At 37.1% G+C, this 27,936-nt stretch overlaps 1 protein-coding gene across 2 annotated transcripts in view; it reads left to right on the top strand.

Moving 5' to 3' along the window:
- NUBPL (NUBP iron-sulfur cluster assembly factor, mitochondrial) overlaps positions 1-27,936 on the top strand; it is a 312,393-nt gene that overhangs the window by 27,069 nt on the left and 257,388 nt on the right. For both annotated transcript variants that reach the window (XM_055361333.2, XM_004055061.5), the window contains exon 4: positions 10,859-10,949. In XM_055361333.2, coding sequence (XP_055217308.1) covers positions 10,859-10,949 — 91 coding nt within the window. The remainder of the gene's footprint in view (positions 1-10,858; positions 10,950-27,936) is intronic.

The raw sequence follows: 27,936 nt of genomic DNA, 5'->3' as shown, positions 1-27,936 counted from the left end.
TCTCTCTTTTTTTTGGTCTTAAAATGTCTTTATTGTATTTTAAAAAGTAGATCTTCTTAATCTTTACAGGTAAGAAAATTGAGGTTTGATGAGGTTAATAACTTATCCATAATCACCCATCTATTAAGTGATACAAATACTAGTTTGCTTTTTCCTGCATCCTACTATGCCTTTAATATGTTAATTATTTTTTTAAAAAACCTTAAAAATAGTAATCACCCGGCTGAGCTCGGTGGCTCATGCCTGTAATCCCAGCACATTGGGAGGCCAAGGTGGGCAGATTATGAGGTCAGGAGTTCGAGACCAGCCTGGTCAGTATGGTGACACCCCTCTCTACTAAAAATACAAAACAAAAATTAGCGGGGCATGGTAGCATGCACTTGTAGTCCCAGCTGCTTGGGAGGTTGAGGCAGAAGAATTGCTTGAACCCAGGAGGTGGAGGTTGCAGTGAGCCAAGATCGTGCCACTACACTCCAGCCTGGGCAACAGAGTGAGACTCTGTCTCAAAAAAAAAAAAAAAATAGTAATTACCCATGTGATTCATATGGTACTAAGCAACATTTTCATTTATCAAAAAATTGTTACTACTTGGCAGTGGAATTAATAGATTAACTCTTTTTGAACTTTGAGTGAGATGTTAATATTTTTAAAAAGATCTGTTATTGACCCTTAATTTAAAGTATTGCATCAAGGTGTAACAGATTAAAAAAAGTCATATTGTAATAACAATTTAAATGAAATTAATTCCATATATATTACTTACCTGGGCTTAGGTGCTAACATTTTTATAGCATCATTTTCTAGGTAATAATAATTATGGTGCCTTGATAATTTTTCTTAGTTTTCGAACTTTATTTTTAATTTGATAGAGTTGTATAATAATGTCTATATGTGAATACAGTACAATTGTTTATTTCACTCATGATTTAGATGACATCTGTGATTGAGTAAGTTATCTAAATCCACAAGTTTCATACATTTTATAGAAAATATAAGCAATTATGCTAATGGAAAAACGTGTAATATATATTAACAGTATTAATTGATTTGAAACCTATGTGTCTACCTGTATGGTGTCTTTTATAAGAATAATTCAGTGTACAGAATAAGAAACTTAACATCACATATTAAAATGAAAGATGAAGTGTTTTTTTAAAAAATTAAATGTATAATAGAGGGGTGAAAGTGTATTAGATTAGATCCTAAAGCCAATCTTCTATTAGGTATTTTTCCTTACCTGTTTTGCTCTTCCTCCTCCTCCACAAGCACACACACACCACATTCACCCTGATCTTCACATAGGTAAAAATCTCCAAACTGCTCCCCCGTCCAACCCCTGCCATATTTTCTGCATGGTTTTAGGCACATAGCATTAGGTACAACATGCTTTGAAATTTCCCATTAGAAGCAGTAGCAGTATTGTTAGCAATAGCTCTAAGGAAGCTGTTGGCTGGATGTTTCCTCCTCAGTACTCTTCGGTCTACCTTTTAAAAATTTCTTTCAGTAAAGTGCAGCTTGCTGTAAGTAATTAATTCTCCTTACTTTGTTCAAGGAAGTTGCTGAATTTGCTTATGAGTTAGAATGGCAAGCCTTATCCTCATTTTACATATAGTATATTCTACCTTAGTTTCCCTTTATGTGTAACATACAGGTGGCAAAACTACTCCACATCCTTTGAATTTCATTATCTGATTCTGTCTAATAAGAATTTATCCAAATCTTTCTCACAGAGCAATCCTTTTTTTTGAGGCAGAGTCTCACTCACTCTGTTGCCCAGGATCTCAGCTCACTGCAACCTCTGCCTCCCAGGTTCAGGCAGAACAATCCTTTTTTTAAAACAATTATTTACCTTCTTTCTAACTTGGCTTTCACTAATTCATTTTTCCTCTCTCACTTTTTTTTTTCTATCAGGAAATTATTTCCCCCCACCCCATCTCCTTGAGGAACAGGAAGGGCCTTTAATTCTTAGCAGAGCAGTGTTGGAAGGGTCATTGAGGGGAAGAGAGCAGAGCATATGGAACTGTGGGTTTCAAAACCAGCTGCTGGGCTGCTCTGATTTTGAGTCTGAAGGGTGGATCAAGTGCTCTGTTCATATCTGATCTTATAATTGCTTTTCTTTAGAAGAGCTGCTCTCAGAATTATAAATACTCTTCCCTTCATTGCAGTTTAGTTAAGGACATTCTTAAGGAATTGATGTTAGTTTTCCAGCATCTTTGCTGCAGTACTTTATTTGTTTGGGGAAAGGTTCTTGTTTAGTTAGGTTTCTAGGTCCCCAGGCTTTGATTCTGGCAACAAATGACTAGTTGATATCACAGATAACTATGATTTTTAGAGCTCAGTGTCTGTAAGCATCTTCTGCATTTTTATAAGCACTACATGGTGGTAGAAGGCTTTCTAATTTTCTCTGTATTTGAAGACTTTACTTACTAAGGGCATTAAAACCTTTTATTTTTATTTTTTTAAAAATTATACAGACCAAGATTTAAAGTTTTTCTTCTCTTAATCTTAGGTGTTTTATTCCTGATTTACTTTTCCCTCCTTACTAAATGAAAATGTGGCACTTAAGGCAACTGTTTTCTTGTTAAAGAAGAAGTTGCTTCTCCAGTTCAGGAAAGAAAAACAAACCCAGATTTGCAGCTTTTTTATATTTGAAACCCTATTGTACTAAATCTTGCTAGTAAGCAGATAAAAAATTTTCTTCTTTTTGGTTAGCTTTTTCATACCATGTTGTGACTTTAGTTTTCAAAGATTTAGACAATGTACTTTATCACTCTGTCACCCAGGCTGGAATGCAATGGTGTAATCTCTGCTCACTGCAACCTCTGTCTTCCGGGTTTAAGCAATTCTCCTGCCTCAGCCTCCCAAGTAGCTAGGATTACAGGTGCCGCCACCATGCCTGGCTAATTTTTGTAGTTTTAATAGAGACAGGGTTTCCCCATGTTGGCCAGGCTGCTCTTGAACTCCTGACCTCAAATGATCCTCCTGCATCAGCCTCCTAAAGTGCTGGGATTACAGGCATGAGCCACTGCGCCCAGCCATGTTTTTTAATAAAGCCACCATAGAACCATAGCCATTCTTTGTAATAGATTTTCTTTCGTGAAGTCTATTTTTTTTGGAGTTGAGGCCAGTAGAAAAAGGAAGATGATATTAGATTTTCTGGGGAGAAAATGGTTGTTAGGAATAGACTGCAAAGAAATTTATGACCCCTTTTAAACACCAGAATATTTTTAAGCTATATATTATTGTATAATTATTATATAGTAATATTACTTAATTTTGAGTCCTATAACTTAAAGTGTTAGTGTAGAAGTATTAGAAGAGAGACTTTCTTGAAATCATCGTATGTTAAAGCTTATAAGAGACTGTGGGGATCATATAGTAAGCAATACTGAAATTCTACAGAATAACAGATGGAGGTTTGTTCATTCATTTATTAGTTTATTTACTTACCCATTTATTCAACAAATATTGAATTTTTACTGTTCAGAATACTTGGGGATATTCCTGCCCTTATGGAGCTTATAGTAAATAGATAATAAACATCCCAAGTAAGTTAAATAGTATGTTAGAAGGTGATACAAGTGAACTGAGATGGGGGAGGGGTAGTGCTTAAGGATTAGTGCTGGTTTGCAGTTTAAAATATGATAGTTTCCATTGAAGACATGACACTTGAGCAGAGAAGAGAAGAAAATGAGAGTAGACTGTGTGACTATCTGAGGGAAGAGTATCTCAGGGAGAAGGAAGAGCTGGGGCAAAGGCCAATAGGTGGGAGCATGCCTAGTATACCATGCAAGGAATAGTAATAAGGCCAATGTGACTTCTGGAGGAAGAAGTGGAATGGAGTAATAGGTGATGAAAATTACTAGGTTTGGGAGGCAGGAGGTGGGTGGGGAACTGACTGGGTTATGTGGGGTGAATGGTTGTAAGGACTTTGGCTTTTACAGGAATGAAATGGGAGGAGTGGTGGCAGTGAAGGGTTTTGAGCAGAGTAATAACACAATCTGACTTATGTTTCATCTGAATCATTCTTGCAGCCCTGTTGAGAAGAAATGCTGGGGTGAGGTTGTCAGATTTAGCAAATAACAAATTTGAATTTCAGATAAACAATGAATAATTTTTTAATGTATATGTCCCGTGCAATATTTATTGATTATTCACACATAAGGCAGAATGTTTACTATGTTTTTTTTAAAAAAAATCATTTAAAAAAGGACCTCTTTAATGTTATTGTTGATTACTGTAGATTATTGTTATTATGATCCTGCTGGTCCCAAGGCTTAGTAGCAAATTTTCATCTCTCTTTCCTGTATTATCTATATTTCTGTTTTTCACATTGTGGTCATCTTATACCCTGGAGTGCTACATATATAGGTTGTTGGATGGCAGCCCGGACCGAATGAATCAGAATTTCTGGGATGTAATAGGGAATCTCTGTAACTACCTACTCTTCTAGGTTCTGGGTATATAGTAGTGAGCAAAGCATGCAAAAATCCTTACCCTCATGGGATTTACATTCTAGTAGAGGAGATAGTAAACAATAGGTAAATACATTTGCACTCCATATGTGCTGGTTTTGCATCTGTGGATTTAACCAACTGTGGATCAAAAATATTTTTAAAAACCCAATAAAAAGAACAATACAACAATAAAAAGTAATACAAATAAAAATACAGTATAATAACAATTTACATAAAATGTATATTGTATTTGGTATTATAAGTAATCTAGAGATGATTTAAAGTATATGAGAGGATGTGTACAGGTTATATGCAAATACTATGCCATTTTATGTAAGAGTCTGAGGATTGGCCGGGAGCGGTGGCTCACGCCTGTAATGCCAGCATTTTGGGAGGCTGAGGCGGGCGGATCACGAGGTCAGGAGATCGAGACCATCCTGGCTAACACGGTGAAACCCCGTGTCTACTAAAAATACCAAAAAATTAGCCGGGTGTGCTGGGGGGCGTCTGTAGTCCCGGTTACTCGGGAGGCTGAGGCAGGAGAATGGCGTGAACCCGGGAGGCGGAGCTTGCAGTGAGCTGAGATTGCGCCACTGCACTCCAGCCTGGGCGACAGAGCGAGCTTCCGTCTCAAAAAAAAAAAAAAAAAAAAAAAAGAGTGAGGGTTTTGGTATGGGGGCGGAGGTGTCCTGGAACCAATGCCCTGCAGATACCTAGAGACAACTGTATATAATATGTTGAATACTAATATAGATACTAAGAAGAAAGAAAAAGCAGGGTGGGGAATAGGAAATGTGTAGTGTTGTGGTAAGGGAGTTGCAATTTTAGATAGCCTGGCCAGTGAATGCCTTACTATATGGTTATGTTTAAATCAAGACTTAAAGGAAGTGAGTAAGAGACCAGGTGGATACTTGGGGGAATAGGATTTCTGGTTGAAGGAATAGCAACTGCAAAACTCCTAAGTCTGGGGTGTTCCTTGTGTGTTTAAGAAGCTGCAAGACAGTAATACGTATGGAGTAGATTAGAAAAGGGGAGAGTAGGAGATGAGGTGAAAGAGGTATGGTAAGTGGCTGGTGATTGTTGATTAGTGTTTAGGCTTCATGATACACTGGAGAGAGACTTGGGATCCTAGGCCCAGGAATGGCATTATCTCTGGGCCTTAGTTTCTTTATCGCTAAAAATTAGAAGACTAAGATGATCTCTTAGGTTTCTTCCTACTCAAAAATAGAGTCTTTAATTTGAAATTGATTATTGGCCAGGTGTGGTGGCTTACACCTGTAATCCCAGCACTTTGGGAGGTCGAGGCAGGAGGATCACTTGAGCCCCAGAGTTTGAGACCAGCTGGGGCAACGTGGTAAAACCCTCTCCCTACAAAAAATGAAAAAAAATTAGCTAGGCATGGTGGCCAGTGCCTGTAGTCCTAGTTACTCAAGACACTGAGGTGGGAGGATTGTTGCTTGAGCCAGGAAGGTCAAGGCCCCTATTGCCCTACTGCACTCTAGCGTGGGCGACAGAGCAAGACCGTCTGAAAAAACAAACAAAAAGAAATCTGCCATTTATCTTCCATTTCTATTTTGTACCTCTTTTGAGAGCAGTTATTAATATTTTATCATTTGGGATTCTTCTGTACTTTTCATGAGCTCCTCTCAGGTTGTGTTCCAACTAGCCAGGTGATTTTTTTTTCTTTTATGCTGCTCTGTTTTCTCTTTTTTCCTGATTGAACTTGAAGATTTAGACAGTCCTTTGATAAACAGCAGGAAATTGTTCTCTTATCACCTTGTTAACCATTAGCTCTTCTGCCAATCAGATTCTTATTTAATCTTAGCTAATAGAATTTGGAAACATATATTTTTCTCTACTAAGAGATTGAAATTCTTATGATTGGCAGCTTGACATAAAGCTAGGCAGAAAGAGAAGAAAGAAGAGGCTTGAATAATTTCTAAATTGAATAAACACCAACTGCCAGTCCGAGATTAAACTGAATATAATATACAGGGAATCATGGGAGTCTTAGCTGGGTACTTCTGTAGAAGTACAACTTTTAGGTAGGTCTTATTTAGAAATAATTGGGTGGGAACGTTCTAAGATGTTGTTTTGATGGGTTCTATTAGCAGAAGACATGGATAAAAGGAACATGTCATGAAGTTTTACAATCTTATTTAGTATAAATTGCATTGGAAGAACAAAGCAGTATCAAAACTGTGGTTCGTGTCTTTGAAATCCAACACACAAAAATAAGACGTGTAGGCTCTCAAATTGCAGCTTTCATGCAGTAGTAGTGAAACAGTATAATCACTCTTGAATAATTCTGCCACCTTTTACAACTTCCACAGGGTGTTATAAATTATAAACAAATCCAAAAAACTAATTGTTATCTTGGGGTTTGATCTATCTTGTTTTATGTCATCTGCTAGATTTTTAGATCTGTAGGAGAGTCAGAAAAAGAGTATATTGTTAGATACCAACATTAGGTTAAGTTATGGTGACATTAAAGATGGCAATCACACTTTACAATAGTAAGTTTACAGTTATTTTTGCTAATAATAATTTTTTTTATCTGTTATGTATTTGGTAGCTTTTGTAGCAAATATTCCTTTGAATCTGGCTGAAATTGAAGAAAATCCTAAATGGAGCTTTCTTGAGTAAATATAATTATTATAGGAGGAGTAAGTTGGAAAGGATTCATAAAACTTAGCTGGCTGGACACCAAGCTGCATACATTTATTTATAGGCTTTTACCTTGCTCATTTATTTTTCTAACAGTGTAAAACTGGAAGTTTAAAGTGAAAGACTATTTACATACTTAAAATAGGAGCCTATTTAAAAATAATGGAGTCAATTATGAAAAACAAATGAAGTTTATTTGGCACCTTTTGAACATTACTGAATTCTAGACTTGAAAATCTGTTTAAATTTATTTTTATAGCAATGGTAACTGTACTGGTCTGGTAGCTGTGCCAATTCTAAGTATAATATGCTTTAATTAATGTATGCTTTGGTGTTTCTGTTAATGGACACTGATTTTTTTTTTTTTTTTTAAGACAGTCTCACTCTGTTGCCCAGGCTGGAGTGCAGTGGCGCAATCTTGGCCCACTGCAAGCTCCACCTCCTGGGTTCATGCCATTCTCCTGCCTCAGCCTCCCGAGTAGCTGGGACCACAGGCGCCCGCCAGCACGCCCGGCTAATTTTTTGTATTTTTAGTAGAGACGGGGTTTCACCATGTTAGCCAGGATGATCTTGATCTCCTGACCTCGTGATCCGCCCACTTTGGCCCAAAGTGCTGGGATTACAGGCGTGAGCCACCGCGCCCGGCCTGGACACTGATTTTATTCATGATAAATAAAATCTAAGCAAGACATCCTAATTTAGTTCCAGTAAAATAGTCTGAAAAGAGTGCTTTTTAATTTTTAAAATCTAGCCAATTAAGGATGAGAGAGTAACTCTTTACTGAGATAGCTCCTCTGACTCTGAGATGACTGGCCTGCGTGCTCTTGGTGCTAACAAAATTACATTGTTAAATGACTGAATAGCTTCATCATGAAAAACTTTGCTCTCTAAATTGAATGTTGGCTAACTATGACATGTGGACCAAATCCTGCTGTTTTTTGTGAAGTTTTATTGGAACACAGCCATGTTAATTTATTTACATATTGTTTATGGCTGCCTTGATGCTACAATGGTAATGTTGAGTAGTTACCATAGAGATCATATGGTCCTCAACGTCTGAAATATTTACTGTTAGCCCTTTAAGAATAAGTGTGCTCTATATCTAAGTTTTTGGAGTTAGATCGTGTTAAAGTTCTGCTGGAGGTTTACGAGGTTAGCATTTTCATGTTTAATTTCCCATTCTACTTCATTTTAAGAAAGAATACTTTAAATGGTCATTTTGAGTGTAAGTTTCTGGCTTTCTCATTCATGAGTATGGATAATACCACCTTGCAGTGTTGCTGTGAGGATAAGTGAAAAAATGTAAATAAAATGCTTAGCTGAGTGCCCAGTACCCAGAAGGAATTCAAGCAATGGGGAGATGCAATCAGGGAAAGTGTTGATGTCTGGGTAATTTAAGATGGTATGTTTTTATAGGTTCTGATTTGTCCATAGGGCTGGCAGTGGAGGCCTAGTTTATCCGGCATCTTTATATAACTTTGCTGTCTAATGTCCCTTTATCCTGTTCTTCCTCCGTCCTTAATCCCTTTGCTCCTCTCTCTCTTTCCTCTCTTTCTCTTTTCCTCCTGATCTTTATATTTTCCTCCCTTTGTTTCCTTTTTGATATATGCAAGCATTGGTACTAAATTTAGGTCAGTCTCTTAGAGTACGTAGAGAGCCTAATATGTAGAATATTGTCAGTTAGTGTTATTTCTATTCTCTAGGAAGCAGAAGAATTAGAAAATCTTGTAATTTCCCCCTCCTCCTTAATTTTTACATAATGTTTATTGGAGCCATCTAGGCATATGTAAAATCTGCTCTTACCGTAGCAAATGTTAGGAGAGATCTTCAGTTTTTTTGGACCATTGTGCCAAGAGTTCATCTTTAGGCAAGCTTGGTATTCTTCTGGAAGCAGGGTAGATGATAGATCTTTCCTAGCATTTTGAAGGAAACTTGAAAATCTAGTGATGATAAAATTGACCCTAGCAATCTTATATTAGTTAGAACACTTAGTTATGTTCTTGTTTCATGGAAACGTAAACTTAAAAAGCTGTTATTTTACTTGACAGGTAATGTTAGAAGATCAATTTGAAACTTAGGACCTAACCCCCTTCATGTTATTGTAAAACCAGCATTGATATAAATAAGAGAACAAGGAAAGAGAATCTTAAAATAGCTTTTGTTTTTATTGGTATTTATTATTATTTGGCGGTAGTTTTTAGTTTTTGTAGGTGTCATAAAAATACAGAAAAGAGATAAAATTCTAGGATGATAGTTATAGCATTAGCAGAACTTTATGCAATAGAAGTTAACAATTAGCCATATTTCTAGATTTAGGTCCCCTCATTTGAAAATCTTGTTATCCATAGTAAATTTAATTGTTTTAATTTAGCTAAATTCTTCTGTTTGTGGTTTAAAAAATAGTTAAATTGGTCAAATTTCTCATTGACTGTTCCTCCCTTCTTAAATCTGATACCTAAATGCATTAAGCTTAAATTTTATATACCACCATTCTATGAAAAATCAAGTATCCTTCCTATTTTTCTCATTTATTTTACATTAAGCTGAGATTTTCATAGAGGCAGATATTAATCCCATTTTTTCCTCTGAGGACACTGAGTCATACAGATATATATATGTATATTTAAACTGCAGTTTTAGTCAGTATAAAGTTGGAAACACAAATGTTAGATTTACTTTATTTTGTATGTTCATAGGAACCAGATAACAAAATTTAAAAAGTTTTTTTTTTGTCTAGAAATAGGTAGGTAACATCGAAGATGAGTGACTGCTTCAGTTTTTCAAAAAATTTTGTCGAGGGGTTACGAGTTTTATTCTGTAGGATATGAAGAGAGTAGTAGGAAAGTTGTAAGACTTGATGAAACAACTCTAAGACATATCGTGTTAGGGTTCTGTTTACTTGTAGATGAGCAAAACCAATAACAGATTGATTTCATCTATCAAAGGAGAAAGAAGAGAGGGGAAGAACAAAAAAAAGAGACATATTTTTTAATAGCGAATTTTGTTTTCCTTTCCTTGGCTAAGCTGCTGATTAATTGACAGCCAGCAAAGAGCCCAGACAGGGTATACTGTCCTTCAGCAGCTGGATGCATCATCAAAGAAAACAGTTTTACTTGTTTCTGAATCCTCTAGAAGACGTTTTGTATTTAATTGTGACTTGCATATAAGAGGTTGTCTCTGTGTTAGGTGTGCCAGTATCCTTGTTAGTGCTTCCATCTCATTTATGCCAGATCTACCTCAGAATTTCTCACTTGCTTTATTATGGCCCTGTTTCCATGATCTTTTTTTATTTTGTCTTCTTTGGTGTGTTAGACAAGCTTTCCAAAAGTTAATGTTGTGTCTTTCTGGGGTTTTGCTTGCCATCACAAATCATTATTTTAAAGTTGTTTACATGTAATTTGTTCTCAAACTCATGTTCAGATCAAAAAGGTCTTAGTCTGCTTGAGACTATATGGGAGAACTGAACTACAATATGTAAAGCATATAGGATGGATTTCTCTAGTCAGTTATCTAGACGATATTAGTAAATCGTAAAAAGTATTGACCCTAAGCAATTTATGCTCTTTTACTTAACTGTTGCTTTGGAAGTTTAGGTTATGATTTGTAATATTTTGCCAATTTTATTTTCTGTACTCAGATTACTGTTGCTATATGCTTCACCTTTGAGAAGAGTGGGAACAATCTTATGGTAAAGTGTTTTTGTTTTGTTTTATATTTTTATTTATTTTTTACAGTCCAAGGCCATTGGTTTGCTAGATGTGGATGTGTATGGACCTTCAGTTCCAAAGATGATGAATCTGAAAGGAAATCCGGAATTATCACAGAGTAAGTAAAGAAGGGATAAATATTATAATAATAGTTGCACTTTTATTAATACTTACTGGGTGTCAGACATTATGCTAGATGCAATGTATATTTTATGCACAATGTAGTGTAAGTCCTCACTTAAGTTAGTAGATTCTTGGAAACTGTTACTTTAAGTGAATAGATATGTTAATTGATATAAACAAGAGTTAAATTCCTATGGCATATTTCTGGTCACAAAAACTTCACCGAACTTCTAAATAAAGACTCAAAACACTTCTAATATTAAACAAAGAAATAAATTTTGGCTATAAGTACATTTAAGAAAGATTAATAAAAACAATATAATTATTTACACAATTTTTAGTGAATCAGTGAGTGAAAGCAGTCATAGTGGTGGTGGGTTAAATCAAGGAATAGGTGTTTGCAAGGTGAAAATTGTAAGGAGCATCTCTTACCATCATGCAATTCAAGAGTAACCAATATGGCAGATCATTGAGCATTTTCTTACTGCATTGTTTATTGTGCATTTGTATGATTATCATATACTTTACTAGTTTTTTTTCTTTTTTTTTTTTTGAGACGGAGTCTCACCCTGCTGCCCAGGCTGGAATGCAGTGGTGTGATCTCGGATCACTGCAACCTCTGCCTCCTGGGTTCAAATGATTCTCCTGCCTCAGCGTCCCAAGTAGCTGGGACTACAGGTGCGCGCCACCACGCCCAGCTAATTTTTGTATTTTTAGTACAGATGGGGTTTCGCCGTGTTGGTCAGGCTAGTCTTGAACCCCTGACCTCAGGTGATCTACCCACCTCACCCTCAAAAAATGCTGGGATTGCAGGTGTGAGCCACTACACCTGGCCCACTAATTTTTATTTGGCAATCATTTGTATCCATTCATTCATCTTCCAACCCACTTATTCTGGTTCAGGGTTGGGGGTGCCTGGAGCTATCCTGGCAGCTCAGGGCACAAGGCAGGAATCAACCCTGGACAGGAGGCCATTCCATTGCAGGGTACACTCACACACCCACACTCATTCAGACTGGGACCATATAGACACGCCAGTTCATCTAATGTGCATAGCTTTGGGATGTGGAAGGAAACCAGAGTACCCGAATACCCACGCAGACCTGGGGAGAACATGCAAACTTTACACAAGACTGTGGTCGTGGCTTGAAATTGATTTTTTTTCTTTATTAATGTTACAACAAAATGATGTTGAAAGAAAGCAATTTTATTGGAGGACCTGCTGTATGGTGATTCAGAAAGCAGACATGGTAGATTCCGGATATTAGCCCTTTGTCAGATAAGTAGGTTGCGAAAATTTTCTCCCATTTTGTAGGTTGCCTGTTCACTCTGATGGTAGTTTCTTTTGCTGTGCAGAAGCTCTTTAGTTTAATTAGATCCCATTTGTCAATTTTGGCTTTTGTTGCCATTGCTTTTGGTGTTTTAGACATGAAGTCCTTGCTCATGCCTATGTCCTGAATGGTAATGCCTAGGTTTTCTTCTAGGGTTTTTATGGTTTTAGGTCTAACGTTTAAGTCTTTAATCCATCTTGAATTAATTTTTGTATAAGGTGTAAGGAAGGGATCCAGTTTCAGCTTTGTACATATGGCTAGCCAGTTTTCCCAGCACCATTTATTAAATAGGGAATCCTTTCCCCATTGCTTGTTTTTCTCAGGTTTGTCAAAGATCAGATAGTTGTAGATATGCAGTGTTATTTCTGAGGGCTCTGTTCTGTTCCATTGGTCTATATCTCTGTTTTGGTACCAGTACCATGCTGTTTTGGTTACTGTAACCTTGTAGTATAGTTTGAAGTCGGGTAGTGTGATGCCTCCAGCTTTGTTCTTTTGGCTTAGGATTGACTTGGCGATGCGGGCTCTTTTTTGGTTCCATATGAACTTTAAAGTAGTTTTTTCCAATTCTGTGAAGAAAGTCATTGGTAGCTTGATGGGGATGGCATTGAATCTATAAATTCCCTTGGGCAGTATGGCCATTTTCACGATATTGATTCTTCCTACCCATGAGCATGGAATGTTCTTCCATTTGTTTGTATCCTCTTTTATTTCACTGAGCAGTGGTTTGTAGTTCTCCTTGAAGAGGTCCTTCACATACCTTGTAAGTTGGATTCCTAGGTATTTTATTCTCCAGAATCTACAATGAACTCAAATAAATTTACAAGAAAAAAACAAACAACCCCATCAAAAAGTGGGCGAAGGACATGAGCAGACACTTCTCAAAAGAAGACATTTATGCAGCCAAAAAACACATGAAAAATGCTCACCATCACTGGCCATCAGAGAAATGCAAATCAAAACCACAATGAGATACCATCTCACACCAATTAGAATGGCAATCATTAAAAAGTCAGGAAACAACAGGTGCTGGAGAGGATGTGGAGAAACAGGAACACTTTTACACTGTTGGTGGGACTGTAAACTAGTTCAACCATTGTGGAAGTCAGTGTGGCGATTCCTCAGGGATCTAGAACTAGAAATACCATTTGGCCCAGCCATCCCATTACTGGGTATATACCCAAAGGACTATAAGTCATGCTGCTATAAAGACACATGCACATGTATGTTTACTGCGGCCCTATTCACAATAGCAAAGACTTGGAACCAACCCAGATGTCCAACAATGATAGACTGGATTAAGAAAATGTGGCACATATACACCGTGGAATACTATGCAGCCATAAAAAATGCTGAGTTCATGTTCTTTGTAGGGACATGGATGAAACTGGAAATCATCATTCTCAGTAAACTATCGCAAGGACAAAAAACCAAACACCGCATGTTCTCACTCATAGGTGGGAATTGAACAATGAGAACACATGGACACAGGAAGGGGAAGATCACACTCTGGGGACTGTTGTGGGGTTGGGGGAGTGGGGAGGGATAGCATTAGGAGATATACCTAATGCTAAATGACAAGTCAATGGGTGCAGCACACCAGCATGGCACATGTATACATATGTAACTAACCTGCATGTTGTGCACATGTACCCAAAACTTAAAGTATAATAATAATAAAAGAAAAAAAAAGAAAAAAAAAAGAAAGCAGACGTGGAAGACTGTACTTTGAGGAACATTTCTATAATTCGCTACTACAGAAGTTTCTCTGAACATGTAGAGCACCGAATTTTAATAAAATAAATAAAAAGTATATATATAAAAAGAAATCAGACATGGTACTGGACTGCCTGGGTTTGATTCTCAGCCCCATCCATTTACTAGCTATATGACTTGAGTAAATTGTTTTAATCTTTTTGTGCCTCAGACCCCCATATGTAAAATAGTTACAACTACTATGAGGATTAATATAATGCATTTAGCAGAGTTTCTGGCACATAGTAAGTGATCAAAAATGGTAGATCCTCATTATTGTCTCTTTATATTAAATGTGTGGATATATGGGATTATTTGAATAGGAAATATATTTGTGTTTAGAAAAGATGAAAATTATTTTCTCTAATCAGATTTCTTGGTCAGATTTGTTTTAAAGCGTTAAAAAAAACTCCCAAAACATTATTTTCTTTCCCTAGCTTCTTTACTAGAAATAAGTAATTTTTAAATACCTCTTTAATATTTACTGCTGTTGTTATTGCATTTAAAAAATAAAGCTATCAAAAGCTTTAAGAACAAGGAAATGTTATTATCAAAAAATGAATTGGCTTGGCTTAGTGGCTCACATGGCTGTAATCCCAGCACTTTGGGAGACTGAGGTGGGAGGACAGCTTGAGCCCAGGAGTTCAGGACCAGCCTGGGCAACATAGTGAGACAAAAATAAAAAAATTAGCTGGGCATGGTGGCTCACACCTGTAGTCCCTGATATTCAGGGGACTGTGGTAAGAGGATCACTTGAGTCCTGGAAGTCAAGGCTGCAGTGAGTCATGACTGCGCCGCTGTACTCCAGCCTGGATGACAAAGCAAGATCCTGTCTGAAAAAAAAAAAAAAAAGAAAAAGAAAAGAAAAGAAAAAAAGGAATTGGAAAAACTGATAATTTTTTTAAAAGAATGGTTTTATGGGAAATTGGTTTATTGATTTGTAATGATAATGAGTATAAAATTGAATAATTTCTTTTTGTTCTTATTGGGCTTTTTATTTTCCATTGTTCTAGAGAAAATGACTATATTTACTGCTGTATATTTATTGGATTATCTCTGTAGGTAATAGAAGATTATTTTTGTTGTCATTAAAAGTTAATTCAGCATTGCTTACCATTTAAGAGGCTTTTGTTTGTGGTTTAGTTGTTGGAGCCAATTATAGTGTTAAGTTTTGGATAATTCTTTATGAGACAGTAAAGATTCTCCCTAACATTTTGAAGAAAACTTAAAGATTTTAGTGATGTTAGCATTGACCCTAGCAGTAGTATATTGCAAGTACCCACTTAATTATTTTCTTGTTTCATGAAACATAAACTTAAAAAGCTGTTATTCTGGTTTCTTTTTCTTGACTTTTTAGTGGAATACGTACTTAGTTTGCAAATATATGACATGAGCCAAGGTGTCAAGCTTTCACAAAGAAGGAGTAATGAATTTGCATACTTTAAATGATAGATTCATTATGTTTGTCTCTTGATTAAAGTAATATGAAAACTAGTACATGCAGAACATGAGGAATGGCAAAATGGAGCCCTCAATGTCATTCTTTTCTTAAGTAGTCTGCTTGGTATATGCCAACATAAACACTCGAAGTGAACTTTAATTTCTTTCTTCTTGTTTTACTGAAGCTATAATCTTAAATTTGATGTTTGCAAATTGGCTGCCAGTAAATAGGCTTTCGGGTAAAGACGAGGTACTGGAAATCTTGGAAAGGCTGAAAAAAAAAAAAACACTTTCTCTGTTGACAGGCTGATCTTAAGTCCCCCAAGAAATAAACTGAATGATTAAGGCGTTCACTTAAAAGAATGTGGAATCTTAAAAATGCAACTTATAAATTATTTTTGAATCTTAGAAAAACCTGCCACCATTCTACTAATTGGTATCATTCTGACATTTCTACATTTTTCATGTTAATTTATCCTATTCTGCTATTACAGAAAACACAATACAATACAAAATTACCTAATTAACAATAAAGAGAAACTATGAAAGACTTGTTTTCAGCAGTTCAGGTTTTGGGGAGATAGACCAGTGAATTGAATCCCACCTTTATAGGTGTTCCTCTGTTCTTGGACTAAGCTGGACAGCCTTGCAAGCAGTGGGACTTCAGAATTACCTTTCTCCTTATTATTTAAATAGATGTATGGCAATGTAGTTTTTGACAATTTGTTCATTTTAAAATGATATGTTAGGGTTGGCAGATCATACGTTTATCCACATTCTCTTCATACCTTTTTTTGGGAGGGTGGGGGGAATTGTAGAAAAACAACACGTTTTGCATTTAAGACATTTTAGCCTTCATTACCAAGAGAAAGTTTCTGTTCGATTTTAAAAAAGTGAATTCAGTAATTGAAGATTTTAAGTTTATAGTAGTTTTGAGTTTCTTAGGCTGAGAATGTTTCCGTCAGCTTAAAATGACAATAGTGATTTTTCTATGTTATCATGCAAAATTATGGTAGTGGAAAATCTAGCCAGTTTGTAGAAAGGGCATTATGCAAAAGCATCAACAGGCTGACATTATAATGACTGAAGATGAGCAGTTACTTTGGGAAGCTAGTGGGATTTAGAATAAAACCTAAACGTCCTTGGAGAAACCAGCATCTAAGCATGAATATAACCTTTTTTAAAAAAAGAACAAATGCCAATTTTTTCCTTCATTTTAACTTTCCAAATAGTGTCAAATTCAGATTTCATATTATAGTATAGCCAAATTATAGTCCTAGAAATTATTGTAGGTTTTCAATTGAAATGCAAAATGAATATTAAATGGCTGTTGCACAAGAGAGACAACACATCTCTCTCTTAGTAGATATTAGTAGAAATATCTGCTTTGTTTCATAGTTTTGTGATGAAAAATCACTTTCAGAATACTGGTGAATTTATTACTACTTAGTTTTACTGAAGAGTCTTTAAATGTAATGAGCTAATAAAGTAGGAAAATTTCAAGACCTGTGGAGAGAGTTTACTAAAATGGATATGTCAAGTATTTTATTGAGGATGACACAGTGTTTATTAGTGATTTTGAGTAGGATCCACTTGTCTTTTCTAATGTGGGATAGTAATTTTGCACTCATGGCACAGTTTTCTGCTCTATTTGTTTAAAGTTAGTAAACTTTTTTCAAGTTTAGGAATTAATGTGTATGTAGGCTTCTGAGACAGAGAAGTGTGGAAAATCAGCTTGAGCAAATGACCTTTTATAATCTCTGATAAAAACTACAAAGAAGGGACTGAGATCTTCTTCTTCTGCTTCTTTCTCCTTTCTTCTTCTTTCTTTTTTCTTCTTCTTCTTCTTCCTTCCTTCCTCCTTCTCCTTCTTCTTCTTCTTCTTTTCCTTCCTCCTCCTCCTCTTCCTCCTCCCTTCTCCTTCCTCGTCTCCTCCCTTCTTCCTCCTCCCTTCTCCTTCCTCGTCTCCTCCCTTCTTCCTCCTCCTCGTCTCCTCCCTTCTCCTTCCTTCTCTCCTCCTCCCTTCTCCCTCCTCCTCTTGTCCTCTCTTCTCCCTCCTCCTCTTCTCCCTTCTCCCTCCTCCTCTCGTCCTCCCTTCTTCTTCTTCCTCTTCTCCTCCCTCACTCCTTCTCTCTCCTCCTCCCTCCTCCTCCCTTCTTCTTCCTCCTTCATCTTCCTTTTTCTTTTCTTTTCTTTTTTTTTTTTTGAGATAGAGTATCACTCTGTTGCTCAGGCTGGAGTAAAGTGGTGCCATCATAACTCACTGCAGCCTCAAACTCCTGGGCTCAAGTGATCATCCCTCCTCAGCCTCCCAAGTAGCTGGGACTACAGGCGTGTGCCACCATACTGGCTAATTTTTAATTTTTTGTAGAGCTGGGGTCTCACTGTGTTGCCCAGGCTGGTCTTGAACTCCTGGACTCAAGCAGTCCTTCTGCTTTGGCCACCCAAAGTGCTGCGATTACAGGGCTGAGCCACCACACCTGGCCTGGAACTGAGATTTCTTAAAGGTAACTTAAGTGCTTAAAGAATGAGCGTGAACTCTAGTTATTCCTTAAGTCACTCTGTTGTTTCCTTCCAGAGAAGAGATCTAGGGGTGTTGCTGAAGGTGTTAACATGCAAGATCACATTCCTATCCAAAGCATGGAGCTCCCAAAGGGTGTAACAGCTATTTGCTGCTCGGCTTGTGGATGTTAGCCCAGCAGGTTAGGGTGGTTCTGGGGATACTCACCAGATACCTCCAGTTTTAAGATGACTAGTACAGTAGCCTCACGGGCCACAGAGGGCAGGGCATATTGTTGGCTCCTCTTTGGGGTATCATAGATATGTGGACTGCAGGAGGCTCCTTCAGCTTGAGGTCTGTAGTTGTCCAAGGTTTTGATGGGGGTTGTTGGAATATTCTTGCTTACCTCTTCACTGTAGGGAAAAGTTCCTCCTGATTCCCAGCTGATCCTGGTTGCCGGGATAGGGTTGTGGAGTTGGTGTATTCAAATGTAGTTATTTATTTGTTGTTCTGGCTGTCTTTGTGAGGAGGATGAGCACCAGGGGCTTAGTCAACTCTCTTGCTGACATCACTTTATCTTGTTCTTTAAAGGGGCAATCATTACAGAACTGGAAGAAAAGAGAATAGTGATGTTTCATTGGGAAACTTGGCTATTAACCTTCTCTAATTTTCAGTTTAGAAACTTAACTAGCTGGCTGGGCACAGTGGCTCACACCTGTAATCCTAGCACTTCGTGAGGCCGAGGCGGGCAGATTGCCTGAGCTCAGGAGTTCAAGACCAGCCTGGGCAACATGGTGAAACCCCATCTCTACAAAAATACAAAAAAATTTGGCTGGGCGTGGTGGTGTATGCCTGTAGTCCCAGCTACTCGGGAGGCTGAGGCAGGAAAATTGCTTGAACCTGGGAAGTGGAGGTTGCAGTGAGCCGAGATCGCGCCACTGCACTCCAGCCTGGGTGACAGAGTGAGACTTTGTCTCAAAAAAAAAAAACAACAAAAAAACACCAGGGACCAGTCCTGGTATGTGACCTTTCAGACAAAGAATTCAAAATAGCTGTGTGAGGAAACTCAAAGAAAGTCAAGATACTACATAGAAAGAATTCAGAATTCTATCAGATAAATTTAACAAAGAGATTGAAATAATTAAAAAGATTCAAGCTGAAATTCTTGAGCTGAAAAATGAAGTTGGCATGCTGAAGAATGCATCAGTCTTTTAATAGAATTGATCAAGCAGAAGAAAGAATTAGTGAACTTGAAGACAGACTATTTGAAAATATATAGTCAGAGGAGACAAAAGAAAAAAGAATGAAAAACAGTGAAGCACAGCAACAGGATCTAGGAAATAGTCTCAAAAGGGTAAATCTAAGGGTTATTGGCCTTAAAGAAGAGGGAAAAGAAAGAGCTAGAGGTAGAAAGTTCATTCAAAGGATAATAACAGATCACTTCCAAAACCTGGAGAAAGATATCAATATCCAAAAGTACAATAAGGTTATAAAACGAAACAGATTTAACCAAAAGAAAACTATCCAAAGGCATTTAATAATCAAACTCCCAAAGATCAAGGATAAAGAAACAATCCTAAAAGCAGCAAGAGAAAAGAAATAAATGACATACAATGGAGTTCCAGTACCTCTGGCAGCAGACTTTTCAGTGGAAACCTTACAGGCCAAGAGAGAATGGCATGACATATTTAAAATGCTGAGGGAAAACACTTTTACCCTAAAATAGTATATCTGGTGAAAATATCCTTCAAACATCAAGAAGAAATAAAGACTTTCCCAGACAAACAAAAGCTGAGGGATTTTTAACACCAGACTTGAGCTACAGGAGATGTTAAAGGGAATACTTCATCAGAAAGAAAAGGACATAGGCTGAGCGTAGTGGCTCACTCCTATAATCCCAGCACTTTGGGAGGCTGAGGTGGGCAGATCACCTGAGGTTAGGAGTTCGAGGCCAGCCTGGCCAACATGGTGAAACCCTGTCTCTACTAAACATACAAAAATTAGCTGGGCATGGTGGCGGGTGCCTGTAGTCTCAGCTACTTTGGAGGCTGAGGCAGGAGGCTCACTTGAACCCAGGAGGCAGAGGTTGCAGTGAGCCGAGATCATGCCACTGCACTCCAGCCTGGGTGACAGAGTGAGACTGTCTCAAAAAAAAAGAAACAAAGAAAGATAAATAAAGAAAAAGACATTGATGAGCAGTAGGTAATCACCTGAAGGTACAAAACTCACTCGTAATAGTAAGTATGCAGGGAAAAAAAGATTTTTGTAACATTATAACTATGGTGTGTAATCTGCTCTTATCCTAAGTAGAAATCTAGACTTAGAATCTAATGCTGCCACTGATCTGACAGGAGGCGGAACTCAGACAGTAATGTTCCCTTGCCTGCTACTCACCTCCTGCTGTGTGGCCCAGTTTCTAACAGGCCACAGACTGGTACTGGTTTGCAGCCTGGGGGTTGGGGACCCCTGGGTTATCAGATAGAATTGCAAGCCTCATGGTAACCTCAAACCAAAAAACATTCAATGAATACACAACAAATAAAAAGCAAGAAAGTAAAATATATCACCAGAGAAAATCAGCTTCACTTAAGGAAGACAGGAAGGAAAGAAGGAAGGAAGAGAAGACCACAAAACAACCAGAAAACAAGTAACAATATGGCAGGAATAAGTCTTTATTTATTAGTAATAACAGTGGACTAAACTCTCCAATCAAAAGATGGAGTGGCTGAATAGATAAAAAAAACAAGACCCATTGATTTGTAGCCTACAAGAACTACATTTCACCTATAAAGACACACATAGACTGAAAATAAAGGGGTATAAAAGATAGTCCATGCCAACGGAAACCAAAAAAGAGCAGGAGTTGCTATACTTACATCAGACAAAACAGATTTTAAGACAAAAATCTATAAGAAGAGACAAAGAAGGTCACTATATAATGATAAAGGGGTCAATGCAGCAAGAGGATATAACAATTTTAAATATATATGCACCCAACACTGGAGCACCTGGATATATAAAGCAAATATTATCAGAGCTAAAGAAAGAGATAAAGCTCAATACAATAATACCTGGAGACTTCAATACCCCACTTGCAGCGTTGAACAAATCTTCCAGACAGAAAATCAACAAAGAAACATCAGACTTTATCTGTATAGACATAAGGGATCTAATAGATATTTACAGAGCATTTCATCCAGTGAATGCAGAATACACATTCTTTTCCTCAGCACATATATCATTCTTAAGGATATACCACATGTTAGGTCACAAAACAAGTCTTAAAACATTCAAAAAATGGAAATAATATCAAGCATCTTCTCTGACCACAATGGAATAAAATTGGAAATCCATAACAAGAATTTTGGAAACTGTACAAATACATGGAAATTAAACAATATGCTCCTGAATGACCTGTGGGCCAATGAAGAAATTAAGAAGGAAATTGAAAAATTTCTTGAAAAAAATGATAATGGAGATATAACATACCAAACCCTGTGGGATACAACAAAAGCTGTACTAAGAGGGAAGTTTGTAGCTATAAGTGCCTATATCAAAAAGAGGTAAAATTTTCAATAAACAATTTAATGATGCATCTTAAAGAACTAGAAAAGCAAGAGCAAACTACACCCGAAATTAGTAGAAGACATAATAAAGATCAGAGAAGAAGTAAATGAAATTGAAATGAAGAAAACAATACAAAAGATCAATGAAACAAAGTTGCTTTTTAAAAAGATTGACAGAATTGGCAAACGTTTAGCCAGACTAAGAGAAGAGGAAAGAAGATTAAAAATAAACAAAATCAGAAATGAAAAAGGAGATGTTACAACTGATACTGCAGAAATTCAAAGGATCATTAGTGGCTACTGTGAGTAAGTATATGCCAGTAAATTGGAAAATCTAGAAGAAATGGATAAATTCATATACACATACAACCTACCAAGATTGAATTAGGAAGAATTCAATCTTCCTAAACTTAAACAGACCAACAGCAAGTAACAAGATCAATGCTGTAATAAAAAGTCTCCCAGTAAAGAAAAGTCCAGGACCCAATAGCTTCACTGCTGAATTCTACCAAATATTTAAAGAACCAATACCAATCCTACTCAAACTGTTCTGAAAAACAGAGGAGGAGGGAATATTGCCACACTCATTCTGTGAGGCCAGTATTACCCTGATATCAAAACCAGAGAAAGATACATCAAAAAAAAAAAAAAAAAGAAAACTGCAGGCCACCTTCTCTGATGAATACTGATGCATAAATCCTCAATAAAATACTAGGAAACCAAATTCAGTAATACATTAGACCATTCATCATGACCAACTGGGATTTATCCCTGGGATGCAAGGATGGTTCAGCACAAGCAAATCAATTAATGTGATGCAGTATATCAACAGAATGAAGGACTGAAACCATATGATCATTTCACTTGATGGTGAAAAAGCATTTGATAAAATTCAACATCCCTTCAGGATACAAACCTTCAAAAAACTGGGTATAGAAGGAACATACCTCAACATAATAAACAGCATGTATGACAGACCCTCAGCTAGCATCATAATGAATGGAGAAAAACTGAAAGCCTCCCCTCTAATATCTGGAACATGACAAGGATGCCCACGTTCACCACTGTTATTCAGCATAGTACTGGAAGTCGTAGCTAGAGCAATCAGACAAGAGAATGAAATAAGGGACATCCAAATTGGAAGGGAAGATGTCAAATTATTCTTGTTTGCAGATGCTTTAATGTTATATTTGGAAAAACCTAAAGACTCCACAAAAAAACTATTAGAACTGATAAACAAGTTCAGTAAAGCTGCAGGATACAAAATCTACTTGCAGAAATTGGTAGCATTTTTATATGCCAACAGTGAACAATCTTAAAAAGAAAGAAAAACATAATCCCGTTTATAATAGCCACACATAAAATTAAATACTTAGGAATTAACCAAAAAAGCAAAATATGTCTATAATGAAAACTGTAAAACACTGATGCAAATAACTGAATGGGACACACAAAAAATGGAAAGATTTTCCATGTTCATGGATTGGAAGAATCAATATTGTTAAATTGTCCATACTATTCAAAGCAATCTACAGATTCAATGCAATCCCTATCAAAATACCAATATCATTCTTCATGGAAATAGAAAAACAATTCTACTATTTATATGGAACCACAGAAGATCCAGAATAGCCAAAGCTAATCTAGGCAAAAAGAACAAAACTGGAGGGATCACATTACCTGACTTCAAATTATGCTACAGAGCTGTAGTAACCAAAACAGGATGGTACTGGCATAAAAACAGACACACAGATGAATAGAACTGAATAAAGAACCCAGAAACAAATATACACACCTGCAGTGAATTCATTTTTGACAAAGTTTCCAAGAGCATACAGTGGGGGAAAAGACAGTCTCTTTAATAAATTGTTTTGGGAAAACTGGATATTTGTATGCAAAAGAATGAAACTAGACCCCTATTTCTCACCATATGCAAAAATCAAATAAAAATGGATGAAAAACTTTGAGACCTTCAACTGTGAAGCTACTAAAAGAAAACATTGGAAAAGATCTCCAGGACATTGGCTTCAACAAACATTTCTTGAGCAATACCCAACAAGCACAGGCAACCAAAGCAAAAATGGGCAAATGGTATAGCATCAAGTTAAAAAGCTGCTGCAGAGCAAAGGAAACAATCAACAAAGTAAAGAACAACCCACAGAATGAGAGAAAATATTTGCAAACTACGCATCTGACAAGACATTAATAACGAATATATTACTTTGTACATTAATTTTAATGGCAAAAACTGCAATTACTTTTGCACCAACCTGATATAAGGAGCTCAGACAAATCTATAGGAAAACAATCAAATAATCTGATAAAAAATGGACAACAGATTTGAATAGGCATTTCTCAAAAGAAGACATGCAAATAGCAAACAGGCATATGAAAAGGTGCTCAACAGGCTGGGCTCAGTGGCTCACGCCTGTAATCCCAGCACTTGGGAGGCCAAGGCGGGCGGATCATGAGGTCAAGTGATAGAGACCATCTGGCCAACATGGTGAAACCCCATCTCTACTAAAAAAACAAAAATTAGCTGGGCGTGGTGGCATGTGCCTGTAATCCCAGCTACTTAGGAGGCTGAGGCAGGAGAATTGCTTGAACCCAGGAGGCGGAGGTTGCAGTGGGCCAAGATCGTGCCACTGCACTCCAGCCTGGCAACAGAGCAAGACTCTGTCTCAGAAAAAAAAAAAGAAAAGAAAAGAAAAAAAAAGGTGCTTAACATTACTGATCATCAGAGAAATGCAAATCAAAACTCCAGTGAGATATCATCTCCCTTTAGTTAAAATGGCTTGTATCCAAAAGGCAGAAAATAACAAATGCAAGGATGTGGAGGAAAGGGAACCCTTGTATACTATTGGTGTACATAGTAGTTGAACCACTATGGAGAACAATTTGGAAGTTCCTCAAAAAAACAAAAAATAGAGCTACCATATGACCCAGCAATCCCACTGTTGGGTATATACCCAAAAGGAAGGAAATCAGTATATTGAAGAGATACCTACACTCCCATGTTTGTTGCAGCACTGTTCACAATAGCTAAGATTTGAAGTCAACCTAAGTGTCCATCAACAGATGAATGGATACAGAAAATGTGGTACATATACACAATGGGTACTAGTCAGCCATAAAAAGGAACGAGATCCTGTTATTTGCAACAACATGGATGGAACTGGAGATCATTATGTTAAATGAAATAAGCCAGGCACAGAAGGATAAACATTGCATATTCTCACCTCTTTGTGGGATCTAAAAATCAAAACAATTGAACTCATGGACAGAGAGAGTAGAAGGATCGTTACCAGAGGCTGGGAAGGGTAGTAGGGGAGTTGGGGGGATGTGGGGATGGTTAATGGGTACAAAAAGATGGTTAGGAAGAATGAATAGATGTACTATTTGATAGCACAGCAAGGTAAATATAGTCCGTAATAACTTATTGTACATTTAAAAATAACTAAGAGAGTGTAATTGGATTTTTTTTTTTTTTTTGAGGTGGAGTCTCGCTCCGTAGCCCAGGCTGGAGTGCAGTGGTGCGATCTCGGGTCACAGCAACCTCTGCCTCCCAGGTCCCCGTTCAAGCAATTCTTCTGTTTCAGCCTCCTAAGTAGCCGGGATTATAGGCACGCACCACCATGTCCAGCTAATTTTTGTATTTTTAGTAGAGATGGGGTTTCACCATGTTGGCTAGGCTGGTCTTGAACTCCTGACCTTGTGATCCTCCCACCTCATCCTCCCAAAGTGCTGGAATTACAGGTGTGAGCCACTGCGCCCGGCCTAATTGGATTGTTTACAACACAAAGGATAAATGCTTGAGAGGATGGTACCCTATCTCCATGTTGTGATTATTACACATTGTATGCCTATATCAAAACCTCTCATGTACCCCATAAATATATACATACTATGTACTCACAAAAATTAAAAATTAAAAATTAAAAAAGAAGTCTTCAGTAAGAGATACATATATATATAGAAAATAAAATGGCTTGTGTATGTTTGTATTCATTTTATTGCATCTATTTGATAATTTTTGATTTTTAAAATATAAAATTTGGTAGTATCAAAGTCCAGAACTGAAACGTTGACTTCTTTATGGATGGGGCTTATGGGGGATATGTAATGCTGGTCAGTTTTAAATACAGTAGTATTGTGGGGATTAGGACCCTAATATAGGGGCTAAGTTTTAACTGATAATCATTTGGTTCTTCTGTAAGCAAGTTTTTTTGTTTCAAACAAATAAATGATTGTATAATACATTTAACACAGAAGCCTCACAATAGCAGGATTATTCTTACTGTCAGATTACAACTACTATTGTTGGGCAAGAATAGCAACTAAAAATTGAGATACCAGTTTTAATAATCAGAAAGTACCGAGTTTAGACAGCTCTCTTTGAATATATTAGTAAGTAGCATAGCCTTTGGAGGAATATTTAGGGCTTTTTTCTTATAAATGTTTATCACAGTGGGTGAAAAAGGTTATACACACATACACACACATACACAGACACACATACATGCATATATTTAAGTAGAACATATTTTTAATTTTTTTACATGCAACTTAACTAGCACTGGCTTGAAAACTTATGATTTTCTTAAAAAATTATGAAATTTGCTCTTAAAAACTTATGATTATTTTAAACCTAGTGTTAAAATTTGCAGTTGGGTCAAAAGTGATACATTAAAGGAGGCATTGTTTCTGTTTATTTAGTAGACCTTTATGACTGTCTTTTGTGTAGTTAGTCGGCATGAGAAATACTTGGTTATATGGTTATCAAATCAGATTTGGTCCTTCTCTGTGAACTTACAGTAGACATACTAGCCATTGATTATAAGCTTCAGTACATGCTGTAATAGAAATATAAGTGTTTTTGTGTGTGTGTGAACCTAGAGATGGTAACTAAATGAAACTGGAGCTTTGAGATTTTTTGGAAGAGATGATTCTTGGGCTAAACTTTGCAAAGTAGATAAGCCAGGAGTCTGTTGTAAGAAGGTATTGAGGATTGACAATGAGGATGGTGATATAGTTTGGCTCTGTATCCCCACCCCAATGTCATGTTGAATTGTAATCCTCATGTGTTAAGGAATGGACCTGGTGGGAGGTGACTTGATCATGGGGGTGGTTTCTCCCATGCTGTTCTCATGATAGTGAGTGAGTCCTCATAAGACCTGAGGGTTTTAAAAGTATGGCACTTCCCCTCTCTCTCTCTCCTGCCACCATATAAGACGTGCCTTGCTTCCACTTTGCCTTCCACCATGATTGTAAGTTTTCTGAGGCATCACCAGCCATGCAGAACTGTGAGTCAATTAAACCTTTTTTATTATTATACATTAAGTTCTGGGGTACATGTGCAGAACGTGCAGGTTTGTTACATAGGTATACACGTGCCATGGTGGATTGCTGCACCTATCAACCCATCATCTACATTAGGTATTTCTCCTAATGCTATCCCTCCCCAAGCACCCCCACTCACTGACAGGCCCTAGTGTGTGATGTTCCCCTCCCTGTGTCCATATATTCTCATTGTTCAACTCCCACTTATGAGTGAGAACATGCGGTGTTTGGTTTTCTATTCCTGTGTTAGTTTGCTGAGAATGATGATTTCCAGCTTCATCCATGTTCCTGCAAAGGACATGAACTCACCTTCTTTATGGCTGCATAATATTTCATGATATATACATGCCATATTTTCTTTATCCAGTCCATCATTGATGGGCATTTGTGTTGGTTCCAAGTCTTTGCTGTTGTGAACAGTGCTGCAATAAACATACGTGTGCATGTGTCTTTATAGTAGAATGATCTATAATCCTTTGGGTATATATCCAGTAATGGGATTGCTGGGTCAAATGCTATTTCTGGTTCTAGATCCTTGAGGAATCACCACACTGTCTTCCACAATGGTTGAACTAATTTACACTCCTAGCAACAGTGTAGAAGCGTTCCTATTTCTCCACATCCTCTCCAGCATCTGTTGTTTCCTGACTTTTAAATGATCGCCATTCTAACTGGCATGAGATGATATCTCATTGTGGTTTTGATTTGCTTTTCTCTAATGACCAGTGATGATGAGCTTTTTTTCATATGTTTGTTGGCCACATGAATGTCTTCTTTTGAGAAGTGTCTCTTCATATCCTTTGCCCACTTTTTGATGGGGTTGTTTTTTTCTTTTTGTTTAAGTTCTTTGTAGATTCTGCATATTAGCCCTTTGTCAGATGGATAGATTGCAAAAATTTTCTCCCATTCTGTAGGTTGCCTGTTCACTCTGATGATAGCTTCTTTTGCTGTGCAGAAGCTCTTTAGTTTAATTAGATGCCATTTATCAATTTTGGCTTTTGGTGTTTTAGTCATGAAGTCTTTGCCCATGACTATGTCCTGAATGGTATTGCC

The sequence above is a fragment of the Gorilla gorilla genome, chromosome 15 (assembly GCF_029281585.2).
Source record: "Gorilla gorilla gorilla isolate KB3781 chromosome 15, NHGRI_mGorGor1-v2.1_pri, whole genome shotgun sequence".
Lineage (NCBI taxonomy): Eukaryota > Metazoa > Chordata > Mammalia > Primates > Hominidae > Gorilla > Gorilla gorilla.
Note: the sequence above shows the minus strand (reverse complement) of the source record. Positions and strands in the feature narration are given on the sequence as shown.